Genomic DNA, 21,508 nt, shown 5'->3' on the forward strand with positions numbered 1-21,508 from the left:
CACAAGCCAACAGCTGATCTGAACCAGGGAAAGAGGAGATGGTACACAGAACCAATCTACAAAAACCTGCTCCTTTATCCCTGTAGCAGGGTTTCTGCACCTCTGCAGGGTTGGGGGTGCGTGAGCATTGCTGGGAAGCTTTGCCTTATTGCTGTGTAACCCTGCTGTTGGGCGTAACTTTAAAAATAGCATGCTACAACAGGTGGGTGCAATTATAGGATGGTTCCCCAAAATAGCAAACAACTGTCAGTTTGCTTGGCAAGTAGTGGGAAACTTTCCTCGCTTCACTTTTGCAGAATTCCCTTCTAAAATTCCCCCCCAGAGCTGAAATAGGGAGACAAAAAGGAGAGGATGGTCTAAACTGCAGGGGTTTTTGTCCAGTCTCACCATGTGTCAGAAAACAGAGCCATGACGAAGGGATGGGATTTGTCAAGAACAATGTGTTTGTTTCCTTTTATTTTTAATTAACCAGATTCAGATGTTTCTTCTGACTTAGAAGACCAGACTTCCAAGTTTTAACCTATCCAGTAGGATGGTGACTGTGGTTTTCATACAGGTAATTTGAACTCTGCTCTGTGTAAATGTCCAGCTTAATACACGCTATCACACTGTAACTTCCTCCTGTATCAGGACTGCTTCTCCCTCCAAATCAGCTTACAAGAACTCCCTCACTAATGTGCATACAATTAGTACTAAATTCTGAAATTGGCCTTGACAAATGTCAGTTTAATCAAAATGTTAGCTTATCAGAGCATCCGCAAGTAAAATCTAATGTTAGCTGAATATTGTAATGCAGGAAATGTACTAATATTACTTGCCAAATGCATTTAGACCAGATGTCTGATGTAAAAGTAAAGTCAATAAAGCGACAACTGCATTTTTTTTTTTTCTCCCCATTCTGTTTTTAAATGCAGTCTTCAGTTGCAACTATGTAAAAGGACAAGTCAAGCTGTGAGGTCTACAGAAACTGCAAAATAAAGCAAAGAGTTGAGAAAACAAGGCAGCTCTCAGCTTTCTCCCGGAATAGAAGGTCTGGAATGTCTGTCTGTCTGTCACCCAGCACAGACTGCTGGACAGCTAGGACTGAGCCTTTTCAATTGCAGCTACTGGAACTTAGGTTTGGAGCAAAAGTCCAAAAGGCTGGCACTTTGGTTAGAGAAAACAGTACAGCAAAGGTGTGCTACCACAGCCTTGCTTCAGCCAGGTGCTATTGGAACAACATAAAGTAGTGAGATTCTTGGAGAATTGCGTTTGCCACAAGAGCATTAATTATTTTTAACCAAGAGTAAACTCGAACCTAAGCGTAGACATGTCAGTGTCTTTGTATGTGAGAACTTGTCCTCTGGTCAGAGAACATTCAATTTTGCCAGGTCTTGTTTCAGGCAACACGAGAAAACCTAATGACATTCAAACTTTTCTTTCTACTTGGTGTTTTATTGTTTACAAGCAAGATCTTGGCAAGACACTTCAGGCAGCGGGCCTCAATGACTCGTTAATGCTAGAGACAGCAAGCAGAGCTGAGCACGCTCAGCTGGGTATGCGCTGGTACCTGCTCTGTTCCCACCGTGGGACTGGGCTGCTCACCAGGATGCCACAGCCGATTTCAGCAGCTGTGGCATCAAAAGCAGGAAATTAAGCTAGAAGTCTTCACAAGGATTGAAATTTGTTAGTTTAACACTATGTTTTGGGGTTTTGTTGTGTGTTTTTTTTCCCCTTGTTTTCCTGCAGCTTCCTTTCCTGCTTTGTCTTTTCAGGGTACAAGCCTCAAGTTCCTCCCCCAGCCCCATGTTTTCATGCCCATTTCCAGACAGTACCAACTGTTGTGTGAGGATTTCCCTCCTTCCCAACCTGCAGTTTTATTTTTCCCGTAAAACATGAGTGGCTTTGCATAAATCCATATGAAAATACAGCTATATGATGCTTGGAAATTAAAGTGCACCATCTAATGATAGTGCCCCAAGGCCTTCATAAGGGTTGGAGGCCATGTTTTGGTATAAGCCTTCACAAACGCTTGTACATAACATACATCTACCAAGTCATCGTGATTTTTAAGAGCAGAATGGTTGAAAGTGCAGCAGCAGTTGCTCATCCTTTTGTTTCCTAAAGGTCACAGAAAGAGTGACATTTACTTTGGAAAGAAAGGGTGATCAAAACTTCCTTTCTTTTATATGGCTCCTTGGTTTATGCCAGTACTTGGTCTTTAAATTTCCAGACGTGGAAGGAGATACCCCCCTACCTAAATCTTCATGTAACACGCAAAGGGCAAAAAACAAACCTTGAGGGAAACTAGCTGTCACCTGGGATTGCGTTAAATAATATACCCCATACAAATCGAAAACAAGTTACTTCAAAAGTACAGCAGGTCCTTTGGTGAGTAGGTTGTTTGCTTTTTTTTTTTTTTTTTTTTTTTTAGAGAGAGGCTTTAAAAAAGAAGTTGTAATCAAAAATTGGCAACTTCCTATGTTTGCTAAAATCAATATCTCTGAAGTGTGAAAATAGAACAGAAAGGAAAACCAAAATCTCGAGGAAGGCACACCTGTTAGTTTTCTGAGGAACAAGATGACATGCTGGAGATACGAAGAGTAGAAATCAGTAGCTGTCTTCAAAGGCCACCATTACACTTTCATAAAGGCATTTCTTTCTTGGTGTGGTTAGTTGAAACATTTATCTGAAAAGCCAGGTCGTCTTTGGTCTATCTTGTATGTTTTTGGCATTCTTGGCTCTTAGATGAAATGGCCCTGTGGGTGAAATTGCCCTGTAGCTGTAATTTCTTTAATACAGCTCCACTTGTTTGGTGCAGGCATACTCTGATGATGATTTGCATGTTTAAAAACAAGCTACCCAATTCCCAGGCTGTCGTACTGGGTTGACAGATACAGGCTCTCGTCTTTGCTACGGTTCTGCAAACATACCCAGCTTGACTGCCAGGTGGTTTACCTTCTTCAGCCATTAGTAGTAGGGTTACTGCTAGTAGTCATGTATTAATGCTGGCCTCCAGGTCCACATCTGCAGCAAAATTTAGGCACAGTTCAGCCCCTTAAACCTTTTAATCTGGTGTTTGAGAAAGTCCAAAAATCAAGCTGTCTGATGACTTAAGGCCATAGTCCATTAAATGGTTTGTTACAGTAGATTTTTAACACAACAGTGTATTTTGTAGTGTGTTTCCTTTAAAGAAGTGCATCCTACTGAGTAGTGATCATTTAAAAAAACAATCTTTCATTTCTCTGTATCTGTTTTCCCTTCCACTAAAGGCAGCAAAAAAGGGGGAAATTCTGTCTGCAAACTGTCACAGCAGCATCCTGCAGAGATCCCCACAACAAAGATGTGCAGCCCTTCATTGTTTTATAGCAACAGGTGTGCTGGCTTAGCCCAGAGTAACTCGCTCATGCTTTTTCCCCTTCAATTATACCTTTTCCTGGAGTTGGCAGCTGCAGCAGAGATCGGCCTCCTCCCCTGCTGTACAGAGCCCTGGTAATTTGTTATTCCATATGGTTGAGGGCTGCAACCTGACCAGAAGCCTTACACAGGGCGAGGGGAGCATTAATGGTATGCATCCCCCTTTACACTTTGAGCTCCTGGCATCCGTCCATACTTGTGAAGGGTCCAGTCCCTGATCACGTCTTCGTTTACGGGTGAGTGACATTCAGATTAACTCCTCAGTGACTCCAGCGGGAGCAGCGAGGCTGCCAAAAAGCCCTTGAGCTGCAGAGAGATCAGGTTGTGGCAGTGAGTGATTGTCTCGGCCTTGGACTAATTGGAGTGGTCTCTGTCCTATCTGGCGTGGCCTTTGGGGCTTTTTCTCTTCATTTAAGGTTTTAAGCAGGGAAGTGTGAAATAGGAGCAGTGCCCAAGTACGTTCTGTAGTGATGTTTTGGAGTCTATTTAGGTGGTATCAGTACCACTTGTTTTCTTCCTCACTTCTCCATGTGTATGTTGAAGAAGTTGATATTTAATTATTTTAGGTTGGAGAACTAGTTGGAGGAAAAGTGTAGGGAAGAGGAGATGGGTTCTTGTCTCAAGTCTTTCTAAACTTCACCAGTGGTTCTGCCCAATAGGCAAAAACATGCATATATTTTCCTTGGGGAAAATCAGACACTGCCTTATTTTAATTACAGAAAACATACAGAAAATATCCTGTTCTCCAGCTATTTTAGAATGCTATAAATCGCGTGGCTTCCTGTGATGTCATGTGTGTCATTGTTTAATGTGAGGTTGGGGATGGGAAAGGTAGGTGATGTACTTTCTGCACAAATTAACTTTAGAAAAGTTAATGGTTTGACCTTCATCCGCAGGAAAGGAAGAGATAGGAAAGCTGTGTTTTTTTAAATGGTCAGAAACGTAAGGAAGAATCATAAAGACAGGAAAGGGAAAATAGTTTTTAACACATGATCTCATTGTTAGTTTTTTCACTTCACTCGTAATTTATGAGTCCAGCAGACGTTGGCCATAACAATTAATGTGTTGCTTGACCTCACTACAAAAGAACTGTTAGGCTTAACAGAACACGTTTAATTCGAAGAGATCCTAAAATTCAGAAAGACTGGGTTTGACATTAGCTGTGTTGTGAGCAGGGGGATTCGTGATGTCCACCTGAATGCTTTTTTTTGGTGGCTTTTACCAGCGACCTCCGAGAACAGTTGTGTTAGAGGCAAGAGGCAGCTTGCCTGGCCGAGGGAGATGCAGCTCCTCCTGGGGTGTTTCGCAGTTGGGAGCTTCCAAAGTACGGTAGATGGATGTGCTTTGTTTCAGAAAATGCTGTAATTAGGAATTTTCCATATTCCTGGTAAGATGGAGTTGGTTAAAAATTTCGTATCTAAACAAATCTCCGTAGGAATGACATCTGTCTCAAGTACTTGAGATCCACTGAAGCTCAGTGAAGCTGCTCTAAGAAAGTGAAACATCAGATCAAGTCTTTAAAACTTGTTTTTGACACTAACAGCCTTAATTTCAGTCATGAGGTGTGACTTTTTTTCCTCAGAGTGTCTATTCAGGGAAGGTTTCTGGGATCAAGCCTTTCCTACATTAATGCCAGTAGCAGGCAAAAATCTGGTGCATTAATTTCTGTCTCCGTTATGCATAAGCAAAACAAAACAGTAAGGAAAATCTTTTTATTCAGTTAATGTTTGGCTTACTTTCAGAATAGAGAGCAAGTTGTGTGGCATGGCATCCTTTCGTATAAAGTTTAAATTTGGGCCTAGGCCTTAGGCCTGGTCTATGGGTGGAACAATGCTGTGGTGCTCTCACACCCCGGACACTAAAGGGAAGAGCCTGAATGCTTCTGTATAAGCCAAGTGCTGGAGGTGTTCTGATGCATTGGAAGAACCCCTTTAGCAAGATGACTTTTTAACATTTCGTTCTTGTTTTTCGATGAGTTTATAATTCATCTTTGGGTGAAGCAGCTGTCTCTGAACACCTTTCTTAATAGCAGTGATACAGTTTTGGCTGCGGAGGCTTTTTCTTTTCCTTCTGTTTGTCTCCAGTGTGGCCACCGGGTTTTGGGGACAGGACAGGAGGCTCAGGGAGATGGCTTTAATGCCTTGTGGGTTTTGGCACCTTCCCTTGAAGGCACACATGGGATTTCCTCTGGTCTTGTTGGGCTGTGGAGTTGGGAAATAGAGGTGGTGAAGGGAAGGGGCAGGTGTGGAGGACAATAACTTCTTATTCCACTTCTGTGTGCATGGATCTCCCTCTCCCTGCATTTCTTTCTCCTCTGCTTTCCTTCATCACCCCAGAATCTCAGTCTCTAACAAGACTAGCACTTAATCTTTTGGGTACCTTGCACTTTACTGTGAGGCATTCAAAGGTAGAGGCCGAGGCACTAGAAAAAGATCTGATTTTTTTTTTTTTTTATCTTGGTGTAGCTGATATTGTGTTCGTGTGCCCAGTTAAAGAGACCTTTGTTTTCCTCTGGTGAGGAGGCCTTGAGAGTGCGGGGAGACCAGCGGTTTCTGATGTGTGTTTCTCTGATCCCATAGTAGCGTATAGTTGGACCTCAATTGCAGCTCAGTTTTATTATTATTATTTTGAACTAGATAATTTTTATTTAAATTGCACTTGTAAACTGACTTGAAGGGTTAACAACCATTTTAGTACTAACTGGTAAGAGCATAGCCTAGGTTAAAAATAAAATTACAGCTGTTGGGACAAGGCTCAGTTCAAGGCCTATATAATATTAGTATTGTCTTCAGAAAAAAAATACCTGTTGTCATTAGCAAGGCTTTGGGTTACAGGCCATTACGTGATTAGCAGGCTCACAAGTGCAGCAGAATGAAGTGCCTGTCAGCATTGCACTGGGACTGCTTCTCAGCATTTCTCTGTGCAAATAAAACCGAAATGTGGAATTGCAGCTCGGCCTTGGCTCTTCTCCCCTGGCCCTCCGAAAACAAGCTGCGGGCTGGTGAGCAGGGCAGCTAGCATGATCGCTACAAACTCAAGCTATGCAGTAACCGGATATAAGGAAGAGAGTTCTTGCTTAGACATGTGTTCCTAGATTTGACTACCTTGTTTTTAAAGCAGCTGTAAATTTGCCCTAGGGGGTGAAGAATGTTTTTTTTCCAGGTATATCCTAGTCCTTCAGAACTGAGTCTCTAATGCTGTGTCTCTTTCCTTTTTTTTATTTATTTTTTTCTCCCTTTTCAGTTCTTCCTCCAGTGCTGGTCCCAAGGCACAGCGAGTACAACCCTCAGCACAGCCTCTTGGCTCAGTTCCGCAACCTAGGACAAAACGAGCCCCACATGCCGCACAACGCTACTTTCCCGGACTCTTTTCAACAACCCAACAGTCACCCGTTCCCCCACTCACCAAACAGCAGCTATCCAAACTCTCCTGGAAGCAGCAGCAGCACCTACCCCCATTCTCCAGCCAGCTCAGACCCAGGAAGTCCTTTCCAGATGCCAGGTATGGTCAGCTTCTGTGACTCTTCAGAAGTGACAATGTGTTGGACGTCACAGGTATCTTCATATTTTTGCGTAATAATGCTTGATTATCAGCCAACACCTGTGTTCAATAGTAAGCTGAGAGATGGTAGGTAATAAAGGCTATGTAATTGGTTTGTCTAAGGTAATAATAGCGAGGTTTTAAATATTTTTTACTCTTTCAAACACGATTAAAATGTTAAGATTAAAACTGTTTTGGAGTGGAGGAAGTGATTCAAAACTAGGGTTTTTTCTGGGATGGTTGTTCAACAGTGTAGCCCAGAGAGCGTAACACTTAATGTGCAAGAAGAATGCTATGGCTCATTCTTGCTTAGGAAAGAGGTCATCATAAATTTAGCACAGAGCTGTAGTTCTGCAAAAGAAGGATGTTTCTCAAGGAGATCATGCTGCTGCTACCTGATAAAATTTCTTCACGCAATAAGATTATCTCAAGAAACAAATATATTTCAACCGTAAAACAGTTCCTTAAGGCCCCAAAAAGAAATCTTCAGGCTATTTTAATTCCTAAAGTCAAAAAAGTAGCAAACTTTATTTATTGTTGACAGCTGCTTGCAGAAAATTCTGTGCAGCTGTCTTTTTTATGTTTTTATATGCAAATTCGTAAAAAGAAAAAAATTGCAGAAGAGCCTGTGAGAGATCTTTTGATCTAAATGCTAGAAGGACTCTGTGCAAATGCTTACGGATAGCCTGGTTGCATGTTTTCTTCAGGGGCTGTAGGAGACCATGTGTAAACAAAAGTGGCAGACTTGTGAAAATCTGTTTTCTATTAGGTAAAATTATCATCCATAGATTTCTGCTGCTGATAGGTGTTTCTCTTGAAAATGTTTCTATCATGAATGAAGACTACTGAACTTGCAGAGGCAGGAGGGAAGGAAGAAGGTGTTGTTTTTTTTTGTCTTAAAATGTGAAAAGTTGAGGTAGAAACAGCTGTCTTGCCTCTGTGTTTTTGTTTTGCTTTAAATATGATTGGTGTGGTTGGGTTTCTTCCAGCAGGCAGAAATGAAGGCTTTTCCAACAGGAAGGTCTTCCTGAACACTGGCTTGTGGAAGCTCAGTTGATCTTTGAAGGGTTTGTTCTGTTCACATCCCCATAAAGACGAGTCAGCAGCTGCAGTGAAGAAACTGAATTAGAGCAAAGTCAAGATACTGATGTCCTTCATACTTAGTTCTGGACAATTGTCCGCTGCTAGGGAAAGAGGAGATTGACTTCTGGAAAATACAAAAAAAAAAAAAAAAAAATTGTCCAAAGATCTTGAAAACTTCACAGATACAGGTTAATTTGTTGCTTATAGCCTTACAGCCCTGTTTCCTTATCTGTGCATCACCAACATCATGTTTGCACACACACAAATGTCTCAGGCTTAGTAAAACAGGAGACTTTTAAATTCCACTTCAGACCATTAAGCTTTTAATGCAGTCCTGTAGTCATTGTCTTCTCCCTGCTGCTCACTCCTCCAACCAAGGGTATTCACAGAAGGGAATTAGGAATGTACCTGCCAGTGCTAGACATAAAGCTCGCAGCAGAATATCTCTGAAGTAACAAGCAGTGAATAAATGTCATTAGCTTGTGTTTTAAAAAGAAAAAAAAAAAAAAAAAAAAAAAAAAAAGAGAGAGAAATAGTTACAAATCAGTGGTATGGTTCTCCTGCCTTTTCTTGACACTGATTTGGTATTTAGGGTTTTGAAGGCCTCAAGATACTGTTGTGGGATGAGCAGCAGCTGTGTTCACCGGAGGTAGAACAGTGGTGATCTAACCCCAGCTTGTGCAACAAAAGCTTGCAGAAATTGGCCAAGGGTTTCTCTCTTTTGCATGTGCCCCTGTGCAACTCATGTGGAAGAGAGGGTTCTGTGGTGTACAGGGAGGTGGTGCCATCAGCAGCTTCCTGCAGATTCTGGGAAGCACCATAGGTAGCTGGAGAGCAGCGCAAGTACCTGGTTACGGCAATTCGAGCAGCGCAATGGCAGTGTTTTAGTGAGTACAGTCAGAGTGCATGGGATGGTTTTTATGTTAGTGATTCAGTTCTGAACTGGACAGTGCAGCCAGTAGGAGACACAGGCAAATAAATTCCAGACCCAAAAGTTATTATGTAAAATCTGGGTTCTTCTATACTTTCTACTGTTTCCTCTCTAGGGAAAAGGAGCTAGATTGTAAAGCATTACTTTGCAATAGTAATAATAAAGTCGTGGATGTATCAGGGATGTTTGCATACTTTGCTGGTGGAATCATGCTGGAAACAGAAGTTAGAACTGAAAGCTTTCTGCTCCAACTTGTGTTCATATTTACCATATTCAATATTTACTTTGGGTCTGATCCTGAGAGCGCTGTGTGTTAATGTCTATATGGCACTTTCAACCTGCAGAAGACATGGACTGGCAACGTAGCTAAGCTTTCTTTTGTGGCTTGGTGGGGGGCAGGGAGTGACTTGTTTTTATAAGTGTTGTGCTTAATATGCACAGTAATTCTTTGCTTTCCTGAATCAAGGTCCATGATTGCTTTCTCAGATTTCTGGTGGGTGGAAGTTTATAGCTGAGTCAGGCTGGAAGCATTTCCAGGCCGAAACTGTTTATGTGGGTATGTATATATATACTTTAAAGAGAGGAAAGGGTTTGTGTATCTCTGCTTTTTCTATACTTAGCTGATACTCCCCCTCCTGCCTACCTGCCTCCGGAAGATCAGATGACACACGATACCTCCCAGCCAATGGATACCAACATGATGGCACCTGCAATCCATCCTGACATACACAGAGGAGGTAAAAATACTTCCTTCTCCTTTTCTGCTTTGCTTCTTAACAGTGAAGTACTTCAGAACTTCTTGGATGCTGTTAATAATTGACTTTTCATTTTTAATATTGTGTGTGTGTTGTTTATGGAAATGTTTAGCAGGAGGAAAGAGGACAAAAACACAAACAACTTTTTATGTCTTACACCAACAGGGAAAAATAATAAATCTGGAGATGATTTTTTAGAAGTAAATATTTATTTATAACAAGAACATAACTCATTTCAAAATGAAAGTATGTGGGCTTTATTACTTTCTGACTCCCAACAAAGTCATGACCAAAGTAATTTTTATATATTTTGTGTCTGGAAATTATAATTCCTGAACAGAGAGGATTCTTACAATGCAGCACATTTCTATGTGCAGTGCTGAAATTATGTATGTGCAAGGAAAGGAATCTCTGTATCCCTTGCAAATACATTAATTTATAGGTGCAGTACAGTTAACACTATACAGCGCTTACTGAATTGTGGATGACAGTAGCTATAGTCAAGCATAGTTCTCCAAAGACTTGATCAGAGGATGGATAATACTGTCAATTATGTAAATGCCCACAGATGTTTTTCACAGGCAACTGGAGTATCTGTATTTTTTGCTCTGAGACGGTGCATGTCATAAAATGTCTGTTCTCATTATGTTTTTGTTTTGAATTCAGTTCTTAAATTAACATCCTTAGAGAATATGCTCTGCTTCAAATAGTTAACACTTCTCCTGGGTTTAAAAAAAAAAAAAAAAAAAAGCTTTTTAAAGCTTTTTTTAATTTCACTTTTTGTCTGTGTGTGTGTTTTGATCCCTCCTCTCCCCATTTTTATTCCATCTTTGAGTCTGGCAATGGCAGCACATGGTTCAAAACTCAGAGCTGTCTGCCAGCGCTGGCATTGCTACAGACTTTGAAATCTATAATTTAAAAAAAGTATATATCCTATTGCTTTATGTACTATGACATAGACATCTTTTTACACATTGCTTTTTAAAGCCTTTGCAGCCAGCCGTGACTGCTGAGTAAAGGATTTAGTGCATTCGTCACATTGTGAGAAATAGCCCCTTTTAGAGAACACATAAGCTTACACAGTTACTGACCATGCCAAGAAAGAGCAGCAAGCTGAATGCTGTGCCAGAATGATTATAAAGATCACAAGCGCATGAACAATTTAACTATTGTTTGAGTTTTGTACTTGTTTTGTTGCTAAGCTTAATGTCTGGTTTCAGGAAGTATATTTACTCTCTTAAAATAATTTGGATAGGTTCCCTGGTAACCTATTTACTCTCTGTGTGGAATGAATCTTGCATGTGATAAACCCCATCTGTGTAGCATATCCAGTTTTCACTGATATGATACACTGCGTGTGTGTATCTTGCTGCTGTTGAGGGCCCAAAGTAAATAGTAAATTTGCAATGTTTATGCTTGACTGCAGACTTTTTGCATGTTTGCACCTCTTAAAATATACATGTACCATAGAATTCTTCCATTAGTAAGAAAAGGTTTTGCATTTTTCTTCTTTCTTTGTAAAATGCAACCATTCCAAAATAAAAAGTCTGTTAGTATTTCTCCCTCCTAGTTGTTTAGTACAGTAGAGTCTTACCTCTGCCCCTTCAGTTTTTAAAAAATAAGAAAATAACAACAAAATCTCGGTATGCCTTCCTGTGTTTGTTATTTGTGTGTGTGTGCATGCTGTAATTTCACCACTTTTACAACCTGCAGCAGACTTTTTAAAGACCAGTTTTTAGTGTAAACTTACCGCAGCACTTCTCTTGCAAGCTCTCAGAAGCATGTTCTTCACAGTGATTTGTTAGTCTTGGGAGATTTGACTTAACAAGCTGCATCCTGTCAATGAAGTTGGGTAATTTCCATTGTTGGCCCATGCTGGGAATAGAGAGACTAAGCGCACCTGCTCTGCATGACTTAAAGCAAATGTAAGGAAGTTAGTATGAAATCTGTGTGAGAGAGATATGATTCATTCTGGAAGAATGGCCAGCTGGCAAGATTTCTTCCTGACTTTTGAGAACTGGGGTAAAGCTGCAGCTTTGATAATTGCTGGCATCTTCGTGTGAATTCAAAGTGTAGTAACCTCTTACTAATAATTAATGACTGATTTTTGTTATTTTATTTTTTAACAGTGACATGAGAGGATAGAAAATAATGAGGGTATCAGGAAAGACCAGCTCCTTTTTGCCACTGTTTTAAGTAAGGTGTTAGTCAGCAGTAGACATTATGCTCAGAAGTTTTGCACAATGATGTAGGATGTTACCCTGCTTTCTGCTGTTTGCCACCTTTTCTATCTGCTAGGTAATGTTTGTTTGGGGAGGAACTTCTTTTGTTTCATTTCGCATCTCAGAAAAATCACAGTGGTGTGATCTGTGAACAAAGGAAAGTATGAGCAGGAATATGACAGAAAATTTTAATTGGTCTTAGTTGGCTGATTTCAGTTAAGACTTGGGGTTGGAAGAAGGAATCCTCTGGCCAGAGAAACAAGTTTTCCTGAAACACCAGTCTTATTTTCATGTTAGCACTTTGGCCTGTAGTTAGAGCTTTAATCTGCAAAGCTGGTATCTTAGCAGCAAGTCCAACTGCGCTAGGCTGAGGAGGGAAATAGTCTCCTTCATCTAAAAGAAACCACATAAAGCAACCACATCCCTTCACTAGCCTCCTTTTATTTGGAGGCAGTTTAATAATTTGTAGCTGTATTTGGCACTTGAAAGAATGCGTACTGGGTGGAGACATCTGAAGCAGCCTGTGCTGTTGTTGGACACCCACTGTGAAACTCCCTTTGGTAAAGATCTTCTGAAGAAACTTTTCCCAGTGCAGAGCCACAAGTGTTACCTCAAGACTACCATGTGTTCCTAGAGCTTGTCAGATAGACCTTGCGAACCATGGATTTCCTGTTGGCATTCTGCACAGTTCCCAGCTTTGCTTAGGAGCTGCTGAGGAGGAGCTTGTCGCTACCAGATACTGCAAAACCAAGTCCTGAGAAGTCCTCGCTCTGGAAGTAATTCTTCTGTTGGGGAACAGTTGCAGGTTTTTTATTTGCTAGCACTTGATGAGTAAAAGGTTCCCGTTAATAATACCTACCTTGATTTCATCTTCTCTTTGATCCAGCAGAACTATTAGGATTCTGTGTGTTAGGCCCTTGTTCAGGGTTGCGATGTACAATTGCAGAAGTGTTTCTCTGCTTTCCAGGCCTGTGCCATAGCATGTTGTAGAAAATACAACAGGGTTATTGGGGCACTGCTTGGTATGTTGTTGGGAGCTTCCTGCACTTTTCTGTGGATATCTAGTGCCAGCCTTTTCCACTTGTGAGTCTCGTGCTAGTGAAGTTGAGATGAAATTATCCTATTGTGTGTTTGTGGTAATGAAAAGTTCAAAAATAACTGAAGACAGAAGAGCCTTTCTTTAACTGCAGCTGCTTATCCAGATCATCTTTCAGTGATCTTCAGCCAAAATCTGCAGTTTTATGAATCTTTAAATCTCAGGCCTGTATTCCAGTGCCGCTAGACTGTAACACTTGCATGGTTGCTTTACAGATGTTCAGGCAGTCGCTTACGAAGAGCCAAAGCACTGGTGCTCCATTGTCTATTACGAGCTGAATAATCGCGTTGGGGAGGCATTCCACGCTTCTTCCACCAGCATCCTGGTGGATGGCTTCACTGATCCTTCAAACAACAAAAACAGGTTTTGCCTGGGGCTGCTCTCCAACGTTAACCGCAATTCCACCATTGAGAATACGAGGCGACACATTGGCAAAGGTGAGTTTTAAATCTTTGCATCCTTTTTTGGGGGGGGTTCTTTCGCGGGGATATTTCCACTAGGAATGGCTACTTGCTTCAAGAATAGGCTGCTCTTCTCGGCATGCGTGATAAGTGCTTGTTAGAATATTGGTAAATACATAATTTTCTGGCCAGGTCTCATAAGCACAGTATTGTTCTTACCTGTTGTGTAATTAGAGGAAATTTTTATCCCTAATCAATTCTTTATTGCCCAAAGCCTATCATAACCTTAATTAGAGCAAGAGCTTAAGGCAGTTTTTTTAATGAAATATCTTGATTTATCTTGATTATGGGTGCATATGGAAATCCAAATGATAGTTCTTGGCACAACATTTTTATCTGCCTTTAGTTCCAACATAAATTAGCTATCCTAGCATGTTTTTAGAAGGACAACTTGCTAAAACAGTTTTTCCAAGTGCATTTTTAAAGAAGCCGGTAAGCTTTTTTCAGTGGGAATCTTGTTCTTCTCTTCTGTGGCTGTGACAGTGTCCTGCAAAAGAGAAAAGCTTCTGGTTTGTGTCTGACTTAATACAGTCCTCTTCTCTGAGGACTTGCCTATAATGCAGATGACATGCAAATCTGACATTGGCCCTGCAGTGGGGTGTTGCTGCCAGACAAAGTTTTCAGGAGCTTACGTTATTAGCAAATTTTCAGAGACAGTTGGGAGTTAACGTGTGCCCAACCTGTGGTTATGTGGAATAAGTGTCAATTAATGAAGTATCTTCTTCCTTAGAGCAGTAAAGAATTGAAACCGAAGGAACTGAAGGTCATCAAGTTTTTGCCCTTAGCCTGGAAAACTTTTCTCTATGGGAGGACTTGAGCAGCTCTCAGCAGTACGCCCCACCTGTGCTGCGCCACTCAAGTCCTAACACTTCTCCCTTCTTTTCCGCCCCATCCATCTTACCAAGTATGAGGATATTTATTTAACACCTCATTCATTTTCCCTTTAAAAGTAACCCAGCTGCAAGCAGACTCGTGCTGAAGCACTTAACTGTATGTGTGCCAAAGCAGAGCAGAAAAGACAAGGAAGCTGTTGAATAAGTATGCGTGTGTAATTATTGATGATGTAGAACTGTTAGTCTTTGAGGAAAAAGGAGTAAATCCTAAACTTGAAAGCAGCCATAAATTGTTTTGCTGATCAGATGGTGTTATATGTGTTCCCACACACGTACACATACAGAAAACAGCAAAATCTTACATGACAGAGCACAGTCAAGGCATTCTGATGGGATTTCAGTTTAGTTTTTAAAGTCTGTGTGTTTGCTTCTTTGACTCGTGATGTTGTGAGAGGTGAAAGGTTTGAGCAGCAAATAATCCATTTATAAACACTAAAGGCAGATTTTCTTGGTTTCTCAAAGCCTTTGGAATTGAGTTCTCCCAAGCACATTTCCACAGAGGTTCCCCGTATGTCACATTTTTGGGCATTGCTGCCACCAGTGATGGGTGAGGGAGTGGGAAATAGCAGTGAGGACTGGGAAGTTGATATGCACCCTCATTTGACAGACACATGAAGAATATAAGGGCCATTTTCTTCTTCCAGCTTGTTGGAAATAAAGCATTAAAGTGAGCTGAAAAAAGCCTCATGCTAGTAAAAATAGCATTCAGGACTTTTTGAGAGAACCCAGTATGAGGTTGTTTTATTATCTGCTCTCCCCTCCTGCATTCCCAGTTACTGTTTCTCATAAATATAATGAGAACAAAGTTCAGCTGGCCTAGCCATCCAACGTACAGCATCAAAATTACTGCAGTACTTGCTGGATTATTGTTGTTGAATATACAGCACATTAAAATACAACAATTACTTATTATCCTCGTATATGCATACCTACATACACACCCTCCTTTCAAATCATGTACTGATGGAACATAAAAAAAAATAAAGTTTTAAGACAGAGTATGGTCTGATATGCAATTAGTGTTAATCTCTTTAAGCAGAAACATATGGAGACATACCATGAAAAACAGATGTGTGGTGTGAATTCATCTAACCTCGTAATGTCAACATTCTCCTTCCAGGTGTTCATCTCTATTATGTTGGTGGAGAAGTGTATGCCGAATGCCTCAGTGACAGCAGTATTTTTGTGCAAAGTCGGAACTGCAACTACCATCATGGTTTCCATCCGACCACAGTGTGCAAAATACCTAGTGGCTGCAGTTTGAAGATTTTCAATAATCAGGAGTTTGCTCAGCTTTTGGCACAGTCAGTGAACCATGGCTTTGAGACAGTGTATGAGCTTACTAAGATGTGCACTCTCCGTATGAGTTTTGTAAAGGTATGTGAAAATTTGCTTGAGGTTATTTTGTAAGCAAAATAAATATTTTTTTTTCTTAATGTGGTGATTCTGAATTGTTGATTGCCTCCCTCCATCAGCCTGTTAATAACTTCTGAATTTAAATATTTATGGAATAGTGTTCTGGAAGTGTAAGACAGATCTGAATGATATAAAGTTGTCCACAGACCGAAATCAATCTCCTGATGCATAGACTTTGAAAGCTGAGGTGACTTGCAGATGGTCTTCAGCTTTCTCTCTATTCACTTTCTGAAGCGTTGCTATCATGTTTGTTAATTACTCCAGTTTCATTGAAATGCCTCTCTGAAATGTAATGATTCAATTGAATACTTCTATTTAATGTGTGTATAATTATTTTCATAATTACTCTAGATTTATGGGGCTTGTCTTTTTAATTTTGGGGGGGATATGGCATGGTACAATACAATAAGCTTTGAGAAGAGAGTTAAGTAGTCAATTACTTGGCCTAAAAATGTAAAAGCCACCAATTCACTACATAGCATCAGCTTTTGCCTCTTTAAATTACACTTCTATGGTCTGTGCCGACTCCTGTTCTCAAACATGTTCAGCTGAACTTCATGCTTCTGTTCCTGGCTGGCATTTTTGGAGCTGGGACAGCCATGAAAGTCATTGCAGTGGTTGTGGGAATGTAGATAGCATAATCTTCTAAATCTGTCCTGATCAGCAGCTAGCAAATCAGGAGACACAGTAATTATTTGGAATAATACACGTACCTTTCTGTTCTAAGGGGACATGTAAAGTCAAGATTTGTTATGAGGCTATGAATATCAACATTTGTACTGATTTTTTTTTTTATTTTATTTTTTTAAAAAAGTCTGGTCACACATCAGAGGAGGATGGAACTTTTCAGATGTGTTAGGGTAGGGACTGCTAAAATGCAGTATGTTGTTTATGGCTCCACATCCTGTAGAGTTGTACAGCAGTGCTGTCTGTACAGATGCACAGGACCTCCTGCGTATTGGATGTTGCACTGCACGGTGTTTGGAGCTGCTGCTGCCAGTGTTGGGAGCTGAGTAATTCCTTCATTAGGGGTTAATGCAGAGCAGCATCATTGCGTTGTCTACAGACCTCCACCAAAAACAGTTCTCTTACAAAATGATTTTGAAAGCTGTTTAAATATCTGTTTATATCCTTGGTAATAACTGTTACTAGATTGGATATGAGCTGAAAGAAGACCTATTGGCACTTGTCTTAACTTGGGAAGTAGTCTGCTGGGCAGTTATCATGCCTTCTTTCTCCTAAGAGTAATGTTTCTGATCTATCACTGTGTTTGTTCTGTCCATCCTGTGAAACATGCTTTGGTTCTTGTCGGACAGATGCCTCACCTCCAATTCCATCATGTCAGTCTATGAGCTCATTTTTTAATTCATTGATATGTTGTCAGCATTTTTCCCCGTTTTATTCTATTTTTGATCTTGGTGCGTAAGACTTGATTATCCCTCTTTTCAGAAAGTTTATGCGTGGGATGTCATGTTACTGGTGGTGAGGTGTGACGAAACTTTGCATTGCCAAAAGTTGTCTTTGAGAATTTAGAGCCTCATTCCAAGAGATCACAAAATGACAATTCTTCCTTTTTTTTTTTTAACTTCAGATTTGTTTGTTGAAAAGTGGTAATTGAATGTCATCCTGCTGATAATCACTGTTGAAAGCTAGATTATTTCAGTAAGAAAGAAAACAATTCGTATGTGCTTCTCACATATTTGTTATTATAAAATAAGGTGATTTTTTTCTTCTTTCCCCACTTATCATTCTGTTTCCAGGGCTGGGGAGCTGAATATCATCGCCAAGATGTAACGAGCACTCCATGCTGGATAGAGATACACCTTCATGGTCCCCTTCAGTGGCTGGATAAAGTACTTACTCAGATGGGCTCTCCTCATAATCCTATTTCTTCAGTGTCTTAAAGGTCCCAAGCTCTTGCATTTTGCAAACAATTGAGCCTTGCATGTACTTGAAGGATGTATGAGTCAGACACATACTTCCCCCTCTGCCCCCCGAACTGGCAACAGCTGAATAAGAGCCATGAAAATACTTGACTTCTGTGACCAACTGTTGGATTCAGAAAAAAAAAAAAAAAAAAAAAAACACAACAACCCTTTGACATACTGTTGGTGTCAAGAATTTTAGTTTACGTTGTAATATTCTATTGCAAAGTTGATTTGTATGGCTTAGCATAAGGGGGACAACTGAGCCCAAACCACAGTCTGTCGGAGCAAGTTCCCAAAGGATCATCCTGTAGTTGGCACTCAGATTTTTTTTCTTCCTTACGTCCATTGCTCACTTTTTTTTTTTCCTGTGTCCTCTGGGGCTAAGAGCCAATGTTGGTGAAGTCTGCCTTTTGCAGGATTTCTGCAGTCCACTCTAAAACCATTTGTCTAAGCTGATACTTGCTGTTCTCTTTAAAAGACAAAAACGTCATATGGCTTAATCTCAATAACTGTGTAATAATCTTGGAAATTGTGTCCTGACCATACTGCTGTAAGAATGTTAGGTATGTTTTTGCTAAATGTATGTACGGTGTATTTGAAAGTTTAGAAATTAATTAGACTTAGACCATAAAGGAGTTAGGAATATTTGAATGGGGGGAGGTGGGAGTGGGAAGGGAAATGACAACTGAAATGTAGAATATATTGTAAACATAGCTTGTTAGTTTAAACAGAGGTCTGAGTTTTTGCTGTGCGTTTCATTTTTATAGTGGCTTCGTCTTGTTAATTCTGACTATTTTTGCCTCTGCCTTTTCCCCCCAAACAGTTGTGCAGCTGGTTAATTCTTTTACCTGTGAAGAGGACAAAATGCCTAATTCCTGCAGTTTGAAGGCTGCAGCTCTATGTATTTCAAGACATAATTGTACAGCGTGCTCTTTAACTATTGAGCAGTTTTATACAGTGTATGTAACAGAAGTAGGCTTTTAATTTTGTAAGAGAATCTTGTTTTGCCAAACATAGTAATTGTTAATTGTTTGGAGGACTTCAAAATCCCTGTGTGGGTCTATTTCAAACTTTTAAAAAATATATATTTTTAATTTTTATTTTTTTTACTGCTTCGTTTATTTTTTTCTTTGATCTTTTATATTCACATAAGCTGTAATACTCTAAGTACCTTTATTCCAAATCTTAGTGGGTCCTCTTTACTGGAAGTTTTGAATAAAACCTGTTGTTACTGCTTACATTTGATTAAAACTTTGTCTTGTCCACTTCTTAGTAGATTTTTTTGACAAACCAGATACAGAAACAACTTGGAGAAGGAACAACCAGAAGTGAAGAGACACATTATCTCTCATACTGACTTCAGTAATAAAACAAGCTCTCTAGAAAGACTTCTTAACTAGGCAAGATTAGAATGGATGTAGTAACACTGAAGTATCCTAACAACTTTGTAAAATTTCTTTGAGATCTGATCATACGATATCTGAATGAGCCAAATTTCTGTGCTTTTACAGCCTGCTAGGTGTTTCAGTAAAACTGTGGAAGTAACTTCTAAGTAAGCACTATTGCATGCTTACTGAGTTCTGAGAAATATGGTGAGAAATACTTCACATAGGAAACATTTCCTACAGGAGATAGGAACTCAGATGAGATCTGGCTTTATTTGTAGTTGTAAAATGTATGAGTGAGTCTCATCTCCTCTCTTGAAGAACTTGGAGGTTTCCATCAAAAGAAATGCCTCCCTCCATTACAGTATTTTTCATCACCATTGTTTGAATGCCTGTGTTCCATGAGTAAAGTATTTGGAGAGCACTTTTGTGTACCAGCCTTTACCTCCTTTCTTGGCTGCGTGCCTTAGGCAGGTTTACCTTGTGGAGGGTGTTGCTGCCTCCCAGCTGTTTTGCTGGAGACCTGCTGGAGGTGAAAACTCCTGCTCCCTGCCCTAGTGGCAGGCATCCCTGCTCTTTTCCCCACACTTTGCTCTGGGGAGATGAGGGAAGAACGGTCCCTTTACACCTGCAGAGTGTGCTGCTTGGTTGGATGATGGAGTTTGAGAGATCAGGAGTTGACTGGAAATCCAGCCCCTGGGCCTGGCTGCAGTGGGTTGTGGATCGCTAACAGGAGCATGGGGGAAAGTCTTGAGAGTCACTGAGATCCACATGTGTTCAGACAGACATATGAATGTGAGCATCACTGTAATGATGCCTCTGTTTGGAGATTGAGTCAGTCCTATCTTTTACAAAAATCTTAGTCCCATTGCTTGGTCCAGTAAAGGTTTTTTAAAGTAACACTTCTCCCCTTGTGAAGTGGGGGAAAAAATCCATGTTGTTCAAGTTCCTTATGTAGGAGAACTTGGTTAAGGACTGATTTTTTTATTTTTTAATGATTATTTGTAAGCTTTAAGAACAAAATTAACTTTTCTTAATTCAGCTTAACATTTTTAATAAGTAGTAGTCATGGCACAAACATAAGTCTTGAAAGTACATAAAAGTTGAAGATGACCAAAAAAAAAGAGAGAAATGTTTGCTCTTTGCTCAGTCTCTGTTTTTTGCCTTCAGCCCCTACTACATTAACTTTCAGCTGTTCCCAACCAGGCTCCTTCCTTTTGTTGGAATACAGCAGCAGTTGGGTAGTGACGTCTTTTTTTAAAGTTCAGTAACCGTCAATCATGCAGACGTTAAGAAATAAGATTGTTTCTGCCTTTCCATATTCGGATGGTTCTGTGAAAGCTTTAGTAAACTTTGAAATAACTTTGGAGTAAGTAAAGACTGTTTTGTTGCAAATATTTTTGAATGTTAGTGTCTTGTATGTCTTGGGCTGCCAGCTGGGGAAACAAACCAATAAAACCAGCTCAGATGCCATAGTCTGACCATTCTCATCCTCAAGAGATGCTGCAAAAGCTCAAATCTGTTAGTATGTCTATTATCTTACATTGTTTGATATATTTTTTTTATAAAATTTGTCTGATATTCATAGTTTGCAATCAGAAAAATGCGGATTTATATTTCAAGAACCTCTGTAGGAATGTAGTACCATAATTTGTCTCTTTTTTTCTAAGTGGGGATTGAGATCAGCCAATACTAACTCTGTTAGAAACTTTGTGGGGTGTTAGTCTTTTTGAAGTTCTCTTCTGTTTTGAATTTTTCTTTGCTCTTGCAGTGCAGTGTACATAATATTTTCTTTATCTGTTATCCAGCTCTTTGTGTTGAGGAGACATTAGGTGTAAGGAAAAAGTACATCTTCATGTGATGGCACAGGACATCCCGGCTGGACTTTGTTAGATGAGCCAAGTGGATTGGAATAGCACCTGAGATTAATAGCGAAAAAATAGGAGATATTCCAGAAATTACCTTGGAAGAAATAACTGCTAGCCTGAGGCTCTTGTGAAGATTTTTGGAGTGGCTTGTAGAAATTTTCTTACTGATTTGCCTTGTTCTGGATAGTTGGAGTCAGAAAGTCAGCAAAGGTATGGGACAAGACAGGAGGAAAAGAGTTTTTCTTGCTGACCTTGCACAAAGCAGAGAAAGATGAGAACTAGAACCTCCAGGGGAGCCTACGATGCCACCCCTATAACCAGGTGAGTCTCTGTGAGCCAGTTGGTGATATTTCCCCATATTTTCCTGGGTATAACCTCCTGAATGACCAAGTTAAACACAAAGAGACTACTTTATGAAAATATTTGCTCATCTTCTCCTAGTAGTGACCCTCTTGTCTTTTCACTTTGGAGTTGAACATGTTTTGGCTTTTTAATGATAGAGAGAAAATAACTCTTCCAGGATGGGTATGACTT

General features: G+C 40.1%; 1 protein-coding gene across 6 annotated transcripts in view; it reads left to right on the forward strand.

Annotated features, from left to right (window-relative positions):
* Nucleotides 1-18,972, forward strand: part of SMAD1 (SMAD family member 1) — a 53,179-nt gene extending 34,207 nt beyond the window's left edge. For all 6 annotated transcript variants that reach the window (XM_084518645.1, XM_084518642.1, XM_084518647.1 and 3 more), the window contains exons 3-7: nucleotides 6,640-6,897; nucleotides 9,571-9,687; nucleotides 13,239-13,460; nucleotides 15,498-15,754; nucleotides 17,554-18,972. In XM_084518645.1, the coding sequence (XP_084374771.1) occupies nucleotides 6,640-6,897; nucleotides 9,571-9,687; nucleotides 13,239-13,460; nucleotides 15,498-15,754; nucleotides 17,554-17,697 (998 nt within the window). In that variant the 3' untranslated portion in view covers nucleotides 17,698-18,972. The remainder of the gene's footprint in view (nucleotides 1-6,639; nucleotides 6,898-9,570; nucleotides 9,688-13,238; nucleotides 13,461-15,497; nucleotides 15,755-17,553) is intronic.
* Nucleotides 18,973-21,508: the final 2,536 nt, after the last annotated feature.

The sequence above is a fragment of the Aythya ferina genome (assembly GCF_964211825.1).
Source record: "Aythya ferina genome assembly, chromosome: 4".
NCBI lineage: Eukaryota > Metazoa > Chordata > Aves > Anseriformes > Anatidae > Aythya > Aythya ferina.